The sequence below is a fragment of the Homarus americanus genome, unplaced genomic scaffold (assembly GCF_018991925.1).
Source record: "Homarus americanus isolate GMGI-L3 unplaced genomic scaffold, GMGI_Hamer_2.0 scaffold34360, whole genome shotgun sequence".
NCBI classification, from domain to species: Eukaryota; Metazoa; Arthropoda; class Malacostraca; order Decapoda; family Nephropidae; genus Homarus; species Homarus americanus.
Window position 1 is genome coordinate 12,515,338 of NW_024739403.1, and position 20,278 is coordinate 12,535,615.

The 20,278-nt window shown below is 41.5% G+C and overlaps 1 protein-coding gene across 1 annotated transcript in view; it reads left to right on the forward strand.

The window, feature by feature from the left end:
• The window catches only part of LOC121874655 (aminopeptidase N-like), a 121,925-nt gene that overhangs the window by 79,651 nt on the left and 21,996 nt on the right, over nt 1–20,278 (forward strand). The window contains exons 9-15 of the mRNA XM_042378885.1: nt 8,372–8,555; nt 8,652–8,988; nt 17,024–17,166; nt 17,377–17,567; nt 17,723–17,893; nt 18,154–18,297; nt 18,512–18,593. Of these exons, the coding sequence (XP_042234819.1) occupies nt 8,372–8,555; nt 8,652–8,988; nt 17,024–17,166; nt 17,377–17,567; nt 17,723–17,893; nt 18,154–18,297; nt 18,512–18,593 (1,252 nt within the window). The remainder of the gene's footprint in view (nt 1–8,371; nt 8,556–8,651; nt 8,989–17,023; nt 17,167–17,376; nt 17,568–17,722; nt 17,894–18,153; nt 18,298–18,511; nt 18,594–20,278) is intronic.

A 20,278-nucleotide genomic window follows, 5' to 3' on the forward strand; every position in this document is an offset into this window, starting at 1 on the left:
ATGTGGTAATGTACGGTATGTTGTTTTTGGGATGTTGTTTTTCATTGCTGTTATTACTTCATTGTACCATGTATCCAGTGTTTTGTCAATCTCTGTTGTGTCTTTGTTGTGTAGGAGTGTTGGTTCGTTGTTGCTAAGATCCGATTTAAATTTTTCCCAATTTGCTCTATTGAGTGAAAATCTAGGGATTGGTGGAATTTGTATCGGGGATGTGGATAGAGTTGCTATTATGGGTAGATGATCACTGGTTGTTGTGTGTCCAGCTTTTAGATGTACGTTTAGATGGTGATGCCTATTGGTTAAAACAATGTCCGGTTTCCCAGAGTTACCGGCTGATACGTAAGTTGCGAAGTCGGGCCCGAGGTGTGTTATTGTCCGGTGTTCGATGAGAGCATGGAGGATTTTTCCTCCCGGGTTTCTAATATTGTTCCCTAAGGTTGTGTGTTTAGCATTGAGGTCTCCTATGAAGTATGCTGGATTGTTTTGCCTCATTAGTCTTAAGATGTCCCCTGTAGGGAATATTGGCCTTCTGAATGTTAAATATGAAGTTCCAATAGTTATTGGGCCTCTTGTTGTATTTATTTCGGCTGCAAGAAAATTACTTTGAAAGTTGTCAATGATTTTGTATTGTATGTTGCGTTTTATAGCTATTGCTATTCCGTCATGTGGTTCGTCGTGTATGTTCATTTGATGTACATTAGGGTGTGTCATACGGAGGCGAATTTTTTTTTTTGAGTTTGAAAAATCGGCCCATGGTATTAATGATGTAGTTCTCTGTGCAGAATCATGTGATATCTTCAGATTTGAAAAGTTTTCATTTTTTGCTAGGTAAATTTTAACTTGAAATCTTATGAAAATTCAGTATTCCCACCCTTTTACCAACACCACTAAATAGCTTATTTAAAGTAAAGTAAATGTATCAGGTTAATTTATTAGGATGAAAATGATCCAGAATAATTGAAACGAATGATCTTGACACATTTATTAAATTTAATATTCCTTTAGAAAACAAAATCATCAAATACAAAACCGGTTTTACTACTACGACCGGTGTTGCTGCACACCATAGAGAACATGTCTTTCTTGCTTCTGTTTCTACTCATCACCTCCCTGCTGACCACCTGAGCTCGGATGTAGCCTTCCTTCCTCTCCTGGCTGTACACGTGACTGCTGGCCTCGCTCACTTGCTGTACACAACGCTCTATACTCTGGGTGTGCGAGGGCCAGGCAGGGACATGCATGGGGTTGTCCAGGAAAGCTCTGACTTGAACATTGGTGAGGCTGCAGGTAAGAGGGGGCTCACTGTCAGCCTGGATGTTATCCAGATCTATGAGATCAGTGAGGGTCTTGGCACCTAGATTGACTTCAGGAGTCTTCCTGACCCTGAAGGAATCGTCACCAACTGATTCGTCATGCCCAGATCCTCTCATAAGTCTCATATCCAATATCTTTTTGACTGCCACTCTTCTCTCCTCCTCATCCTTATTGCAGAGCATTGTCTGCAGAACTGCCTCGGGATGAGCATACCAGGAAGATCTCCTCACAATCTGCTCCACAATCTGAACAACCTTCCTTGGCTGACTCCTCAGGAGCTCAGGCTGGAAGAGAACATGCCTCGGACCTTCGGAGAACGATGACTTGACCTTGGTGCTGAACCAATTTGGCAAGTAGACACTCACGATGAATTGGACAATAAGTCTCAGGTTGTGAAGCTGGTTCCCTTTCAGTTTATGATGAGCAACACAAATTCTACAGAACCTGAGAGCCGTTGTGAGCCACCTAGAATGTGAGACTGGACCTATCTGCAGGTAAGCAAGTCTATCAGGCATGACCCCAGTTTTGATGGCACTGCAAATCATGTAACCATAGTACTGGTCAGTACTCAGGTCGTCAATGACAGTATATGTACAAGCTCAGCAGTGGAGGGCCAACTGCCGTTTTCAAAGCTCGGATTTATTTCTAACTCAGTGGCAGAGTCCAGCATCTTGCCAAGACGACCAGACCATCTGTTGTTTGAAAGAGTCTTGCCATCCAGCTCCTGGATCAGATGTCTGAGTGGCAACTCGTTGGTGTAGAGGTCACAAACAATCCAGACCAGCTTCCTCCCAATCTTCCGCTCTATCCACTGTATGACCCCCCCTTGCCACCCTGTGTTCGTGTTGGTGCTGTCCCCTTCAATGGCCTGCAGGGTCTGGTCTACGTTCCTCTCTCTGAGCCAGTTCACAATGTTATCTGCTGCTATCTCAGCTGGTTTCCTGATGTCATCTTTCTCTGGAGTGAAATACCACAAATACTTCCCTCCTGGTTCACTGCAGCGGGGTAGTGTTCCTCCTTCACCATGGCAGGGAACAACTGTCAGAGATCTCCAGCACCATGAACACTTTGAGTGTCATCCCTTCTCCCATCAAAGAACAAACAATTGATTCCATTTTCTCTTATCCCCTTATCAAACTCCTCTTCTAGGTTACTGAAACCAAGTTTCTCCTGGGCTCTCCTTACTTTGTTGATCTATCACCAAGGTGAACATCATCAAGTGTTATCAAGCCACCAAATCCAATCCAGGCATGTTGCTATCTCTGCAGTTTCTCTGAGACCGGTAATGGTGTCGCATGCTGGCCAGAGCTATACTCAGGATATCTTTTCCTATTTCGAATCTTATGCCTGGAAGGTTTGGGATCATTATTTTGGGTTAGGGACAAAGTCACCATTCTCCTGGTCAGCACTCGGATCAGCCATGGGGAAGTCATTAAACTCTGAATCAACTTGACTCCAATCATCGGCCTTTTTTACCTCACCCTGGGCCTTCTCAAGTCTCTTTTCCTCGGTAACTCTTCTTCTCTTCTGTCTCTCTGTGGCAGCCTCCTGTCTCTTGGACTCCGGAATATCTTGGCTAGAAATCATGAGAGCCCTATACTGCCAGTCTTCTCTCTCTGTGCTTTGACAAATGCCAGTTCGATCACAGGAATCTTCAGTTCACGCTTGCAAATACACAGGAGATGTGGGCCTCGGATTTACAGTCACGATCGCATCCAAACTCAGGACAGAGAACAATTGGGCACTTGCAAGTAATTATGTCAAATAACTGGTCCAGTTGCTTGGCAAAGCTGTCCTTAACTGCAAGTTTTCCTCTCCCAAGAGAGATATCTCTTGCCTTTTCCCAACTGGCTAGCAGTCTCTCACTAATCTTCTGACTTGTTATGACTGGAGGCTTGAACTGAGCGTTAACCAGAGTGTACTGTGCCAAGACAGCTTTGGTCATATCACTGGCAATGTCTTTGTTTGTGTAAGTTCTTTGGTTCTTTTCACTGATTTGCCTGATTAAAACACCGTATCTCAAAGCATCTCTCAATGTAGGCAACTCCGACTTCAGGAGCTCTCTCCCAGACCCAAGATAGTGACTGAGATGGCTGGATTTTTGGTTCCTCGTCCTGACACAAGCAGCCATCGCAAATTTTATCAACTTATAAATGCATCAGAATCTGAAACAGAAAAAAATTTGTTAGTTGGGTTGTTAAAGAATGAAGTCAGAAAGCAATGTTCACTATTTAATTGTAATGCACTAATGCAGCTGTACGTTAGATTTTCGATAAATTTTACGCTAAAATTTACCTAGCAAAAGGTTGCAAAATATTGAAACTGAAATTATTTTCTGTTTATATACACTAAAATCTGCCAAAAAAGTGATGGGCCATTAGTTTTAGCTGATCTTCCCTCCTATGACACATCCTAATGTACATGGTAGTTAAAGATCTTGATTTTGTCACTGTTTTTCCGACCATGTGCGTTGATAAGGATGATGTCTGGGTCTATTGTGCTGTATATGTTGGTAAGTTCTGATTTCCTCATCAGATTCCAGGCAAGGACGTTGTGCTGAATTATCTTTAATAATTTGTTTTGAGTAGTCGTGGATCCCGAGAACTTGGTGTAGGGTGTTTGCTGGCTCGTGTATCTCCTGGCGAGTGTCTACTCCTTTCCTCCTTCAATCCCGTTCTAATTTTCTTAAACTTAGTTACATCTACTCTTTCAATTTTATTGTATTTGGTGTTTATAAGTCCTGCATTTATCAACTGGTCTATGTAGGATTCTTCTACCCTATCATCTTAGTAGGTGAATTTGACTGTGCCTTCCTTGATTTCCTGCAGAAGTCTGTCATTTGTTATTGTAGGTGGTGTGTTGACTGAGTAGAAGCGGATACCGATCTCATTGCCTAGGTCTGCTGGCTGCACATCGCTTGGTGAAGATGGGGGGGCACGATGGCCAGAGTGGGATTCTTTTCTTGATTTCACTTTGGTTGGGTCAGCTTTTGCAGGTTGTGGTTTCTCTGTTTGCTGAGTTGTGGAATCTGATGATTTGCGGTGTGGTGTGACTGCTTGGGTGACGTTTTCTTCTGTGCCTAGTTTGGTTATGTGCTCCTGTGGTTTGGTTATTCCCATGCTACTCTCGGTGACAATTTTAAATATTTCTGTTGAGGGGGCGTCGTCTGGAAAATTCACCTCCGGCAGATTGTTTGCAGCAAGCATTTCCCTGATCGTTTTTCCAAAGGTTCCTGGTTTTGCAATGTTGTTGATGTGTGCATGAATAATACTGGTTAGAATTGTGAAAGGTAATCCTTCGCTCAGATTGAGGTATGTAGGTTGCATGAGGGGATTTTCTTTGGCTTTCTTCAGGACTTTGGAGGTGGTATCTTGCAGCTTTGCAATTGCTGCATATGTCTTGTTAGGGTCTGTTTCAATCTTCTTATTTGTCTTTTCTTTTTCTCTCAGATTCCTGATTATTTCTTTCCTTATGGGACAGCGTGCTGCTAGTGTTCGGTGGTCCCCATTGCAGTTCAGGCATTTGGGGTTATCTTTATTGCTGCATTCTCTGAATGTGTGGCCCTCTGCTGCACATTCGGAGCAGAACTTCTTATCTTTTAGGGGACAGTTTATGGCTAGATGATTGTATTTATAGCAGTTCCAACACGGTGTTATTGCGTAAAATTCCTCCTGCTCAATTTGTTGTTTTGACAGATGGTAGTGAGAGATACAGAGGCCACTCTCTAGGGCTTTTTGTGCCATGGAGATCTCTCCAAACCTGACCTTCATCATGGTGGGAGCACCAGGCATTAGCACCGCCTCCTCAACTCTGGCCCATGGGTTCTTCTCTTCTATATTGTTAGCAATGTAGCTTGGTGTTTCTTTAAGTATATTTTTGTCTACCCTTTGAATTACTACGGATTTTTTTGCACGTAGTTGTGGTGGTATTACTGTTTCAAATCCTCGTTCTTTTAATTTCTTTGTTGAGTCAGCAGAGAGCATATTATCTACATCCTTTTCTTCCAGGCACAGGACTATGAAGGAGTCCTTTGTTTCGATCAAGGCGGCGAATTTGATGTTTAGCTGGGCACATAGTAGTATGCCCAGTTCCTCCTTGCGTTTTTCGGATACGCCCCCCAAGAGGGAGCGTACCCGTATCCTGTTTCCAGTTGTCCTAGTCATTTGCTTTGGTCGTTCTCCGTGGCATCAGTCTTATTGGGGTTTAACGGAAGTTACAGGCACCCTACCTATTCCGGGCGAGCAACCTAAACACAGGAATTACAGCACTCCCCACCGCCACTTGCTGGTCGAGTGGTCGTGGAGTGGTTCCTTTGTCACTCACCCAGGAGCCCCGTTAGGGGAACCTATATCCCTATTGTTGGTGATTGCTCACTTATAGGCGTGAACTTAAAGTGTACCTATTCAGGGGAGGGGCGGAGGATTAAGGATTGCGACCCCCTTCCTAGGTGGACCCACACGATCACGGTTTCCCAGGAAGGCTCGGCGGAGGGGTGGGTTCTGCTCCTATTCCCTTTCGTGTTCACAATCTCCTACAGTGGAGGTGAACAGTTACAGTGGGGACCCAAGGACGAATACACCTCTAGGGTGCAGGTCCCCAGGCCAGAGCGAAAAAGGAGGAATATCAAAGAAAAGCAGCCAATGGTGCAAGTGACACCAGTGGGATCGAGGCCCAAGTCCGCTGCAGAAAGCCGTTACAGATCTCCCAATCAGGGCCGCCTCTGATCAGGAGTCACCCCTGATCAGTGGGGAGGCACAGAAAGGGCGTTGTCTGGAACGAGCTTCCCGGTGTGTGTATGTAATGGTGGTGAGGTGGTCGTTTACGTTCGGGATCGTCAACGGTTAAAGACAGGCTGGCAGGCTTTAGCAGTGAGGGGTCAGAAGAGAGGTCCGTTCACGGCATTTAAAAACTCATGCACTGTTAAACAAATGTTAATCAAGAACTCCCCCAACAACACAATTGGTTGCATTTATAAAGTTCCTTGCAAGGAATGTAATATGTTTTACTTAGGCCAGACAGGTAATCTTGTAACTAGACTTAAACAACATAAATATAGTGTTAGGACAGGCCAGGAATCCAATGCTCTGTTTATTCATTTGAGGGATAACAAGCATTGCATTGACTGGAATAATGCCTCCTCAATATTACCTTGTAATTCAATTGACAGTAGGAACATCATAGAATCTAGTTTCATTAAGCATACCGAAGCATTCAACATGAATTTGAGTAATGGCATGTACAAACTGGACAATTTTGTAATTAAGAAGATTTGCAACCAGGTGAGAAGGTTGGGTCACCTTACCTTCTGACCTGACTACAGACCGTTGCGGTACTATTTAAAGATTAGTAGGGTCATTACCTAATACCTGACCATTGTGGACCTGATCTCACCCTCCTCTGTATATATACACCTTGTTTTGTACTCCTCCTTAGTCTGTACCCACCCCTGAAGATGTGAATTACCGAAAGCGCTTGAGAACTTCGTGTTTTCTTCTTTACTTGTATATATATATATATATATATATATATATATATATATATATATATATATATATATATATATATATATATATATATATATATATATATATATATATATATATGTATGTATATATATATATAATCAACAACAACCTCACCCCGCCAGGACATGAACCCACGATCTTATGATGTGTGACCGGGAACGTTACCTCTAGACCACTAGGACACTGAAAGCAGTCCTAGACTTTGTTATATTTCATGTAAAGCCTGTTCCTCGAGCTTATGGCGCCGTGAACCTCCAATAGGGAACTACCCGTGCCTCGTAAGTGATCATAGTAATGTTTTTACCAAATTCGGCTTCGAAACGCGATGTTCCATGTATATTTCATTAGCCCACAAAGCGCTCAGACTTCTACATATAATCAACAACCTTACTCCGCCAGGACTCAAACCCACGATCTTATGTGTGTGACTGGGGAAGGTTACCTCTAGACCACTAGGATACTAAAAGCAGTCCTAGACTTTGCTATATTTCACACAAAGCCTGATCATCGAGCTTATGGCGCCGTGAACCTCCAATAGGGGACTATCCGTGCCTCTTAAGTGAACCCACATAAGATCGTGGGTTCGAGTCCTGGCGGGGTGAGGTTGTTGATTATATGTAGAAGTCTGAGCACTTTATGGGCTAATGAAATATATATGGAACCTCGTGTTTCGAAGCCGGATTTGGTAAAAACGTTACTCTGATCACTTACGAGGCACGGGTAGTCCCCTATTTGAGGTTCACGACGCCATAAGCTCGATGAACAGGCTTTGTGTGAAATATAACAAATTCTAGGACTGCTTTTAGTGTCCTAGTGGTCAGAGGTAACGTTTCCCGGTCACACACATAAGATCATGGGTTCGAGTTCTGGCAGGGTGAGGTTGTTCATTATATGTAGAAGTCCGAGTGCCTTATGGGCTAATGAAATATATATGGAACCTCGTGTTTTGAAGCCGGATTTGGTAAAAACGTTACTCTGATTACTTACAATGCACGGGTAGTTCCCTATTGGAGGTTCAAAGCGCCATAAGCTTGATGAACAGGCTTTGTGTAAAATATAAGAAAGTCTAAGTCTGCTTTTAGTGTCCAAGTGGTCTAGAGGTAAAGTTCCCCAGTCACACACATAAGATCGTGAGTTCGAGTCCTGGCGGGGTGAGGTTGTTGATTATATGTAGAAGTCTTAGTGCTTTATGGGCTAATGAAATATATATATATATATATATATATATATATATATATATATATATATATATATATATATATATATATATATATATATATATATATATATATATATATATATATATATATATATATATATATATATATATATATATGTATACTGTATATTCTGGGTGTGGCCAACAAGTGGAATTACATAATTCTGCACGAGTCCCAGTTTCAGATATAGAAACTTCTCTTTAAAGAACTCGTTTTAACAAGATGGCTCTCATTGATTCCTTTCATTTCTCAGTTCACATTACTAAGTATTGATGCATTATACCCAGTGTGTGATACAAAAGTCCCCATCAGGAAGTTTGCAAATGCTGAGCAAGATGACCTTTGGCGATTCCTTACTGACGCTGCTCATGAAGATGGCACGCTGCCACTAGACACAACTGTAAAGAAGGTCATGGACACTTGGACACTCCAAATGGGCTACCCTGTCATCAATGTCATGAGGAGTGCAGCCGGTACCTCTGCATCTGTCAGCCAGGTAGAAAATTATATTTTTGTTTTTGTTATGTGACGAATCAAATACCAAGACAGATCGCCATATTGAAGCGAATTATTAACAAAATTATTCTTCCAGGAACGATTCTTACTTGTTAAGAATGAAAACTCAACCGATACTCATAAGTACAAGTGGTGGGTTCCGCTAACATACACTACTCAGGATAACTCTGATTTTGATAGTACCCAAGCCATGGTATGGATGAAGGACACTGATGCTAAAACTATTATCTCATCATTGCCAAAGAAAGACAAGTGGGTCATCTTCAATATTCAGGAGACGGGTTATTATAGAGTTAACTACGATGAAGACAACTGGAACTTGCTGATACAACAGCTGAAAACCAACCATAAGGCCATCCATGTGATAAATCGTGCACAAATCATCGACGATGCCATGGACTTGGCACGGGCAGGTAAAATTTGTTGAATCTTCTTGACTACAATGGGGAGCTCAATTTTTTTGGCCACCTCTTGGCAATGGGGTTACTGTTATAAATTTAAGTGATGTTATGAATGCATTTTTGTCTGAAACTACATACTTATCAATGAAAATTAGCTCAGTCAATGCAACAAACCGTTATATACAAAGTTCATCTATATCACAGCTTGTTCATAAAACCAAATATATTAAACAAGAATGTATTCATCATATTAGAATAAGTGTATCTGGTAATATTGACCTTCTGAATAAACGATATCGAAACAGGCTGAAAAACCTCTGCTTCGGAATATTTGTTATGACAGTCTAAATTTATCTAGCTATCTTCCGCCTAATACATTGAACTTCCAGTCGCAAACTCATTGGACCATTCACATTCCACTGCTGCACTTCTCGTACCCTACATGGCATTCCCTATCAATCTATATTTTGTAGGTTTGTCTTGCTAGTAGTCTCATTATCTCATTATTTTGATTAGTTTTAGTATTATTGAATTAACAAAAGAAGTAGAACGACCGAATTATAAAGACATTTAGGCGAACGATTCATACATTATGCAGTTATAGAACACAGTAGTGTCGATTCAGTCAGATGTCTTGCCATCTCCCACTTAGCTGATCAGTAAACAACTTGTATTTGCTTAACAGTTACTGTAACCGGCTCACCAGTTTCTTGTGCTAGACGCTACCGATGGCTCAGGATTCCTGAACCAAGATATTTGGCTGCCACTGTTATATTTTATACTTAATATTTGATGGTATTGCCAGTTGCCGGCGTATCTCCATGTCCTGACCTAAGCGATTAGGTTAATAGCATTCAGTGATAAACCGATCAAGTTTCAAGTACAGATTAATTTATACGTTTCTTACCAGTGTTTGTCTAACTTTTTCTTTCTATCTCAAGACCCAACTAAGGTAACTTTACCCCAACAGTCTTCAAGGTGAGTCTAGGAAAGGTGGCCGCTATGGAGAAAATCTTACCTGTCATAGGTATGGCATAATAAGGATTAATTACTCCTATATCACAATGAGTCCCCAGTTAGGTTTAGCCATACAAATTACTACCGTTCTCATCACAAGGAAGAAGTTAAAACTTGAACTGAGGTAAAGGAAGCCTCAACTATATAAACGCAGCTTTCACACACACACACACACACACACACACACACACACACACACACACACTGATTGAATTAATTTATAAACTGTTAGCATATCTCTGGAATACGTTTGTGATTAGGCCTCTCTCTGTGGTTACCAAATATCGCAAAGTAACCAGATATTCAAAAAACTCATCCGTTTCTATAAAACATTTCTGTTTGACACGCATGAGCATCCCTGTAATGCATACTCGAACAGAGTGTGGAACAAAAGCCCCCTAGGACAATAGCCCCCGGACATAAGCCCTGAAGACAAAAGCTCCCGGACAAAATCCCCCTAGGACGAAAGCCCCCGGACAAAAGCCCCTAGGAAAAAAGCCTCCTTAAATAAATAATAAGAAGAATTTCTATAATCGTTTACATTCTTTTTTTTATTTACAGTTTACAGTTTATGAACCTAACCTAACCTAACCTAGCCTAACCTAACCTAACCTCATCAATTTTGCACTTTAACTGAGGGTTTTTCTGTCCTACTTTCCACTTGAACTAAGTTTATGTTTTTCCTACTTTGCACTTTAACTGGGGGTTGTTTTGACCAGGGAGGTTTTGTCCGGACCCCAATTTTATCATTTACATTACCTAACTTATTCTTCTAATATTTTTACAAGGCTTTTTATTTAGTGAGCAAAATCTGGACACCCTGCAAGTAAATGGAAACAGTGCATAGGAATGGGTGTTTCAATAACCATTAATAAGAGGACACTTTGCTGTAATTGATAACGTACAAGTGTTTACCACAGTCTCAGCCTTTGTTATGAACCACAATTGTCAACTTTTGCTGATTGCTAAATCTGAGCCTGTTTGCATTAATGTGTGTGTGTGTGTGTGTGTGTGAGTGAGCACAGGGTAGTGCAATGCGTCTAGTGTGGCAGCATCATGTTAGTGTTAAGGTCTAAGCACTGCTTGTTCCCTCTCGCTTTCAGCTGCCGCCGCTGGCTAGCCATCGTGGCGAACAGGGAAGCAACTTGCATAAGTCTTCCCCTGCCAGTACAGAGCCTCTTCACCATCAAGACTCCTGCTGTGCCTCCTCGTGGCAACACATGGTAACTGTGTGCCTCGTGGGCCCAGGCTAGACCAGCAGGTGTAATCTAAGTAGCAGTGGGCCCCAGAGGGAAGGCGCATAGGCCCACTGGCATGTGGACACGTTCTGGCGCTTACCAAATATTGCCCCGCTGCCTTGCGGATTAACCTTGTAGGCTGTGGGAGTAAACCCTGAACGAAAAATCTGCTGTGGAGCCCCCGCATCAGGCAGACATGGTTACAAAGCTCCAACAAGATCCCAACGGCGGTATAGGCGGAAGAGGTGACCAACATGGGAACCCAACGATTACACCGGCGGACAACGGCAATGCATGATGGACAGACTACTAAGGCGAAACCCAACAAACTAGTCTCTCGGCAGTCCACTGCAACTGGAACAGGCAGAGATGACTGCCGGGAGTCTCTAGTCACAACTCTGAACATGGGCGGCACAGATAAGATGGTCATTCATGCACTGGGATCTAAGCAGCAGTGCAATCCGGTCCTGTCTGTGCGACTGAACAGCCCTTTCGAGGAGCCACTCTACTCATCCCACATGGGGATGGGGCTAGAAAAGGTGCCCTAATCATACCCTGCCTAAAAAAACAACTTGACTGGGCAACCGCTCCCAGTAAGGTCATCCTTATGCGGTCGAAAACACCATTAAAATCACATATCCAAACAAAAAAAAACTATACTATCGACATAGTACCCATTATTAACTCCGGGCTCCCAGACGAAGGTCAACTTACAGAACAGGGGTCTGGTTATACCTTCTTCTGGAAGGGTAAGCCTGCTGCGGAGAGAAGCCGCATTTATGGAGTTGGCTTTGCCATCCTCCAACGCATCCTCATGACGCTCCGAGTCCCACTGAATCACTCGCATCATGCCTTTTCATCAGTGCATACTCCCCAACACTGGATGCAGAGGATGGCATCAAGGAGGCCTTTTACGCCGACCTCGACAGAGTGCTAACCTCTATCCCCAGAGAAGAAAAGGTTGTGCTCCTTGGTGACTTCAATGCCAGAGTTGGCAGAGATGCTGACATTTGGCAGGGAACCATAGGGAGATATGGACTAGGCAAGTGTAATCCCAACGGACTACTCCTCAGCAAGTGTGCTGCACACAACATCACTATCAACAATACCTTCTTTAGGCAGACCGACAAGTTCAAGAGTTCGTGACAACACACACGATCCAAACACTGACATCTCATCGATACATCATTGTCAGAGAAAGAAATCGCCAAGATGGCCTCATCACCCGTGCCATGTGTGGCTCAAACCACTGCGACACTGATCATCCGGCTCGTCAGAGCCTAGCTCTCACTTCACGTCGCCCCAAAACGGCGAAAGCAGCAAGCCTCCAGAAGAGGTTTTAACACTAAGAGTCTGGAGGATCCAGCGGTAGCACATGCTTTCAGAGAGCAGCTCGAACGTGGACTGATAAACTTCCCGACAACAAACAACCCAAATCCCAGTGCCAAATGGGATATTCTCAACACTGTCATGACAAAAACCTGCAGAGAGACACTCGGCCAGATCGAAAGAATACACTAGGATGTGGTTTGATGAAAATGACCCAGCAATCAATGTATTCGTCGATGATAAACGTGCTGCTTTAACTGACTGGCAGAAGAACCCTCGGTCTTGAACCAATGCTGATAACTTCCTCAAGAAGAAAGCTGCGGCTCAGTGGGAACTTCGCAATCTAAAGAACGACTGGTTTAAAAATAAAGCATGTGAAACACAAAAAATTGCAGATCAGTACAAGATGCACGCACTTTTTAATTCCACCAAAACATTTTATGGGCCAATCACTCTTGGCACCGCCCCCTCAGCTCATCCGACGGTAACTCCTTAATTAAAGATGACGAATGCCTCCTTCAGCGCGGGAAAGAGCACTACCATTCATTGCTCAACCGAAACACTGATGTGGATATCCTGACTACCCAGCAGTTCCCTCAGCATCCAGAGCTGACCCACTTCAGCCATCCTCCATCCCTGGTTGAGGTAGCTACTGCCATCAAATAGATGAAAAATAACAAAGCCTCAGGGCCTGATGGAATCCCAGCCAAGACATATAAAGCAGGAGGACCTCTGCTTACCAGCCGTCTCCACTATCTCCTGGAGAATATATAGGAAAAGGAGGAAATCTCCAAGCTCTTAAAGACGCCTCCATCATCAATATTTATAAGAATAAGGGACACCGGTCAGACTGTGGAAACCACAGCGGGATCTCGCTGCTGTCCGTAGCTGGCAAGATTATTGCCCGAGTCCTCCTAAACAGACTTCTTCCTTAGGCAAAAAACTTCCTCCCAGAATCTCAATGTGGCTTTAGACCATCATGTGGCACCACTGACATGATCTTTGCTGCCCGCCAGATACAAGAAAAGTGCAGTGAACAGCCTCTTGACTTGTACATGGCTTTCATTGACCTAACCAAGGCCTTCGACTCGGTAAACAGGGAAGCCGTTTGGTGAACACTCAGCCATTTTGGCTGCCCCAAAAAATTAATCGCCATGGTGAGGCAACTCCACGATGGCATGAACGGCAGTGTCCTGCACAATGGTACCCAGTCTCAGTTCTTCCCCATCCAAACGGGAGTTAAACAAGGGTGTGTACTGGCACCAACTCTCTTTTCCATTTTCCTGGCTGCCTTCCTTACTCGTGCAAGTGACAATTTAGGCGGCGGGGTGGACATCCAGTACCGGATGAAGGGTTTTTCCAACATAAGACAACTCCAGGCAAGAACAAAGGTATTGGCAGCTTTCATTAATAAACTTCAGTATGCAGATGACCACACCCTTGTTGCTCACACTGAACGCATACTACAGGAGATCCTGAACACCTACAGTATGCAGTTGTGTAGGCACACTTCGGCCTTGAGATGAATGTATGTAAGACTCAGATTCTCTTCAACCTGCCCCTGGTTCAGACACACCTTCACCATCCATCCAGCTTAATGGTACTACCCTCTCAAATTTTACCCACTTTCGGTATTTCGGCTCCCACCTGTCCACCACAGTGGATATAGATGAAGAGATTCAGCAGCGGATCAGATGTGCATCTCAAGCCTTTGGCAGACTTCGAAACCGTGTCTTCAGCTGTAGGGATCTGAAATTATCTACAAAGTTACACGTATACCGAGCAGTAGTCCTCCCCACCCTGCTATATGGCAGCGAGACATGGGTCACATACAGGAGGCACCGCAAGGCTTTTGAAACCTTTCACCAACTTAGTTTTTTTTTTTTTTTACAGGGATTAGCCAACCCGGCACTGGTCAGTAACCCACATCGGGGCCTGGGGCGAAAATGTAATAATAATATAATATATATATATATATATATATATATATATATATATATATATATATATATATATATATATATATATATATATATATATATATATGCAAATCACTGTAGGTGAGACTGTACTCACCCTGAAGATGTGAATTACACGAAAGCGCTTGGGAACTTGTGTTTTCTTTCAATTATATATATATATATATATATATATATATATATATATATATATATATATATATATATATATATATATATATATATATATATATATATATAAGTAAAACAAAGAAGTATGTCTGTGTGTTTGTTTGTGTTGTGTCCGCACTAGAATCTCTGAAACTACTTTACCGATCTGTAGTGATGATGGATGGTGTTATATGTAGTGATGATGGATAGTGTTATATGTAGTGATGATGGGTGGTGTTATATGTAGTGATGATGGATGGTGTTATATGTAGTGATGATGGATGATGTTATATGTAGTGATGATGGATGTTGTTATATGTAGTGATGATTAGACAATAAAATAATAACAATTTAATGCTAAAAAAATATACTTTGCTGTACCGTTGTAGTGGAACTTACATACACCGTTAATGAACTATTGATGGAAGAAGAAGTTTTGGGGACTGAACAGTATTTGCAAACAGGAAGTTGCTCACCTGGCGCCTGATCAAGCAAATGCTTATGAACAGATCTTGCAAGCGATACAAGCGGAGCAGGGAGGTATTATCTTTCTCGATGCACCTGACGGGACAGGAAAAACATTCCTGATCAACCTTCTGTTGGCCAAAGTACGTCATCAGAGGAAAATTGCTTTTGCTGTGGCATCCTCAGGCATTGCTGCAACACTACTAGAAGGAGGACGTACTGCACACTCAACTTTTAAACTGCCTCTCAACCTCGCTCACAATGAGATCCAGTGTGCAACATGAAAAAAGGATCGGCAAAGGCAAAACTCTTAGAAAAATGCAGCCTCATAGTCTGGGATGAATACACTATGTCTCACAAGTTAGCGTTTGAAGCATTGGACAGGAGCTTGCAAGACATACGAGAAAATGACCAACTCATGGGTGGCATTACAATGGTCATTGCTGGAGACTTTCGCCAGACCCTACCTGTCATTCCTTGAAGCACTCCAGCTGATGAACTGAATGCGTGCCTCAAGGCATCATAAATTTGGAGAAGTGTTGAGACACTCACCCTAATCACAAACATGAGAGTACATCTACAAGGAGATCAGGATGCTGGACGGTTTGCAAACCTTCTACTACAGATTGGAAATGGAACTTTCCCTGTTGATTCAGAAGGACAAATAATCATTCCTCAAGGATGTGAAAATGTTGTAAAGTCCTCAACTGAGCTCACTAACATGGTCTACCCAAACATTATCCACCACTACAAGGATCACAAGTGGCTGCGTGAACGCGCAATTCTGGCACCAAAGAATGAAACAGTGGCTGAAATCAACATGACTCTACTCAGACAGCTTCCAGGCAGTGAGATCTCATTCAAATCTGTTGATACAGTAATCGACCAGGACCAAGCAGTCCAGTAGCCTGCAGAATTCCTTAATTCTTTGGAGCCCGCTGGAATGCCTCCTCACCACCTCACTCTCAAGATTGGAACTCCTATAATGCCCTTAAGAAATCTTGAACCACCAATCCTCTGCAATGGCACAAGACTGGTGGTGAAGAACATGATGCCACATGTACTGGAAGCTACAATACTGACAGGGAAAGCTAAAGGAGAGGACGTTTTTATACCAAGGATACCTCTCATCACCACTGACCTGCAATTTGAGTTCAAGCGACTTCAGTTCCCGGTTAAAGTGAGCTTTGCCATGACCATCTACAAAAGCCAGGGACAGTCCCTAAAGATGGTTGGCCTAAACCTGGTGATTTCCTTGCTTCTCTCATGGACAGTTCTATGTTGGATGCTCCAGAGTGGGAACTGGCAAAAATCTGTACATACTTGCTGCTAATGGCAAAACCAAAAATGTGGTCTACCTTAATGCACTACAGTGGGACAATGTGGAGCCTCCCGGAGGGTGGCGTCCTACCGTGGTCTAGTGAAAGAGCCGCCCGGAGGACGGCGATTCCGCTAGTAATAATAATAAAGAAATACAAAATTTACAAAAGATCAATTGTAAGAAGCGATATATGTATGATGTGTTGTCAAAGTAAGAGAAACAATTGAGACCCTGCAATTGCGTGTAAATGAGGCAGAAAGTCAGATCAGCAACCTGGGACTATAATGGGTGGGTCTATAATGAATTCAAATCATAAAAAAAAGATCGATTAAAAAAAAAATGTGGTGATATACTTTGTTTTATCACTGTGTTTGTGTTTTTTTTTTTTTTTTTTTACAAGTCAAGATTGTTCTTCATTACTGCATTATTAATTACTTATATATTTATCTATTTATTTTGTTTTACGTAAAAGTTTGGTGTTATATTGTATCACTCATATTTACAACTTCAGTTTATTATTTGTCATTATGCTAGATGCTTTCCCCCAGGTCAATTGTCGTATAACATTGCACTGAGCGTGTATGCCTACTTAGGAAAAGAGGAGGCGTATGTCCCATGGAAATCGGCTTTAGCCAACCTCGAATATGTAAAACATATGTTTTCTTCTTCTGGAACCTATGGAGCTCTGAAGGTAAGCGGTCATATTTTACACACAAAACCTGTATTGAGGTGCCACTCGCAGACATTGGCTAAGAATATTAAGCTACATTCTTGTATGACTCAATTAAGATGGATATATTTTACAAAAAAAAATAAAAAAAAATATCAAAGATGTTTGGGGTGCATCATCCATTTATCCCATATGTAATATATTTTTTTCAATTCTTTCTCATGGGGGCAGAGTTATATGATTGAACTTCTGGTTCCACTGTATCGGTCTGTGGGCTTTGAAGATAATGTAAATGACCCACATCTGGACCAGTTCAAGCGTGTCAGAGCCGTCTCTTGGGCCTGTAAATTAAACTATAAGGACTGTGTTGATAACGCGGTCTCTCTTTTCCGACAATGGATGCAGAACCCAGTTAATCAAAGGTAAACTCTCTTACATATTTTTTTACCTGAATTAAGTTTCCCCTCCTAATTTATATGACTTTATAAGATATAAAAATAATAATCAATATTCAGTGATAATAAAGGCAATATTCACGCAACTTACTGTAACTAATTGACCTTAATCACATCTTCAGCAACATATCACCCAACCTGAAGAACACTGTGTATTGTACTGCTATTGCAACTGGTGGCGTGGAAGAGTGGAACTTTGGATGGAACCAATACCTCAAGTCCAACGTTGGCACAGAAAAAGCAACCTTGCTCGCTGCACTTGGATGTAGCAAGAAAATCTGGATATTATCTCGGTAAGTTTCACCCCAAATTAGTTCCATTAAAGTTACGTCATATGAACAATAATGGAATCATTACATACTTCAGAATATCATATCAGTTATAATCGTAGACATATAAAAGCTTAGTGCAATTATGTTTTTTCTACAAACAACTGTATTTTCACAATTGTAATAGTTTCATATACGAAAGTATTCAATATAACTCAATTATTTCAAATTAAAAAAATATATTGTATGATACTGCTGCAGAATTTCAACTAGTTTTCCCACAGGTATATGGACATGGCCTTCACTGCTGGAAGCGGCATACGGAAACAGGACGCAGGAACGGCATTCAGATCTGTGGCCAGAAATAATGTCGGGCGTTATCTGGCCTGGAACTACCTTAGGGATAAATGGCAGAAAATTATAGACTAGTGAGTAAAGAAGAGTGTCAAATTCTGCCCTCTTTGCTAATACTGTAAGCATAAATAAGCCTAATATAATCTACATGGTCATCATACACATTACGTATATCCATGCAAGGTTTATAATTATGTGCTGTACATTAAATAGGTCATCTTGTTCTGCATGTACCGTAGTAGAAATGCTAATAAACCAGACTGATTTTAATGCGTACAATACTTGCAGCTATGGATCTGGCTTGTTTACTATACCCCGCATCATTGAAACAGCAACCAGTGGCCTGAACACAAAACTAGAACTGAAGGAGGTAAGTCAGCATTCAGTATACTTCTTGAGATGCAGAATATTTTTTTGAGGGAAATACCCGTTAAATTGTCTGCGTTTTTTGTCTTTCCTTCTGTCTCTTGATGTCTTAGATTCATTATTTATGAAATGCTTGGAATACAACACTAAGTGTGTATCTAAACATCAATAACCATAAATTTTCCTTTGAATGACCTAAGCAGTATTCTATTAGAATGCCATTATTGTATTTACACGCTTACCTGGCTCATAAGCCACGCCCCTCTTCTATACTAATAGCTGATTGGTTCATAGAAAATTCAAACTAATTGTGTTCACAATTGGTAAGAAGACCTGTTATTTTCTAAAATAGTGTTAAATATCTGAACTATCAAAATGCAGATGATTTCAAGGCATTAGCACTTCATAGAGGATGTGAGAAAATTTAAAATATTTTTTCATGAAAGGGTGATATAAATACGCGCTTTTACACACGTAGTCCGTGTATATGTTCTGGGTATCAAGTTCTGTCTACAGGAGCGAACACAAACACCTGTAGAGTTTTCGTAGGTTCTATTTACTGGATAAACAGAGATACACAAGCGAGGTGGCGCTCCTTACTCTGTCTGGGGGGTCAACTAGCCTTTCAGGCGACATGTGGCAAGTGATACATTAGCAGCTTCCATATGTCGCCAGGCACATTAATTAAGCGTGTGGGACATGGTAAATACATTGTCACATGCTACTAGCTAGGCTGAATAAATAATGTATATAAATGGAGCACATACATAATATACATACATAATATACATACAGTCCGGGGTGAGGTAAATGCTCAGGGGAACCAATCAGCTATTTGTAGCATTAGACGAGGGGCGTGGCTTACTGGGCCAATTTAGCTGGATAGGGTATAATTTTATTGCTACATATGGCAAAACTGAATCATAAAGTTCCCAGATACCGCTTCCACCTTACCATGTGTTTTGACGACAAAACATACTGCTTCTAATTTACTTTGTAAATTAATGAAATGAAAAAAAAATTTGTGTTGAAAATTATTTTTGATTAATTGGGTCTTCCCAGTAGAATATAATCATGGTAATGTGTGGCGAAAATAAGAAGGAAGTATGTGGTTGGTAATTTAATGAATTAACATTTAACAACCAATTTTAATGATCATGTTTAACCTAAGTAAAAGCAACTCTACTGTACACCTGTACATGGAGAGGAAAAAAGAAAATGAAGTAAGGAAACATAGAGACTGAAATTGAAATTAAAATATTTTTATTGGCAATAAAAACTATTACATCACCTTCACTTTTGCCATTCCCTTCTGGGGCTTACAAAAAGTTATAAATGTTATAACAATACAAGAAATATCTTTACAGCAATGAAATAAATCTTACACAAAGTTAAGGTCATAATCGTGGAGCAAAATTTTTATACACTGAAAGAATTATTTTAATCTTCCCATTATTAATCATCCAACAAACATATTTCTTTAAAGTAGTGATTTCAATGTTCCTGTATGGTTGCATACTCGCCCCTCTTAATCATTTTTCTGTTAACACGAGTACAGTCAACCCAAAAAAATAAAATATCGCGCCGTTTCCCGAATTTTCAATCTGGAACATAGGAGGTTTAGATAAACCGAGGATGCTCAAGTGTTGGTATACTTGCTCTACTTATCAGATACAGTACTTCTTTATG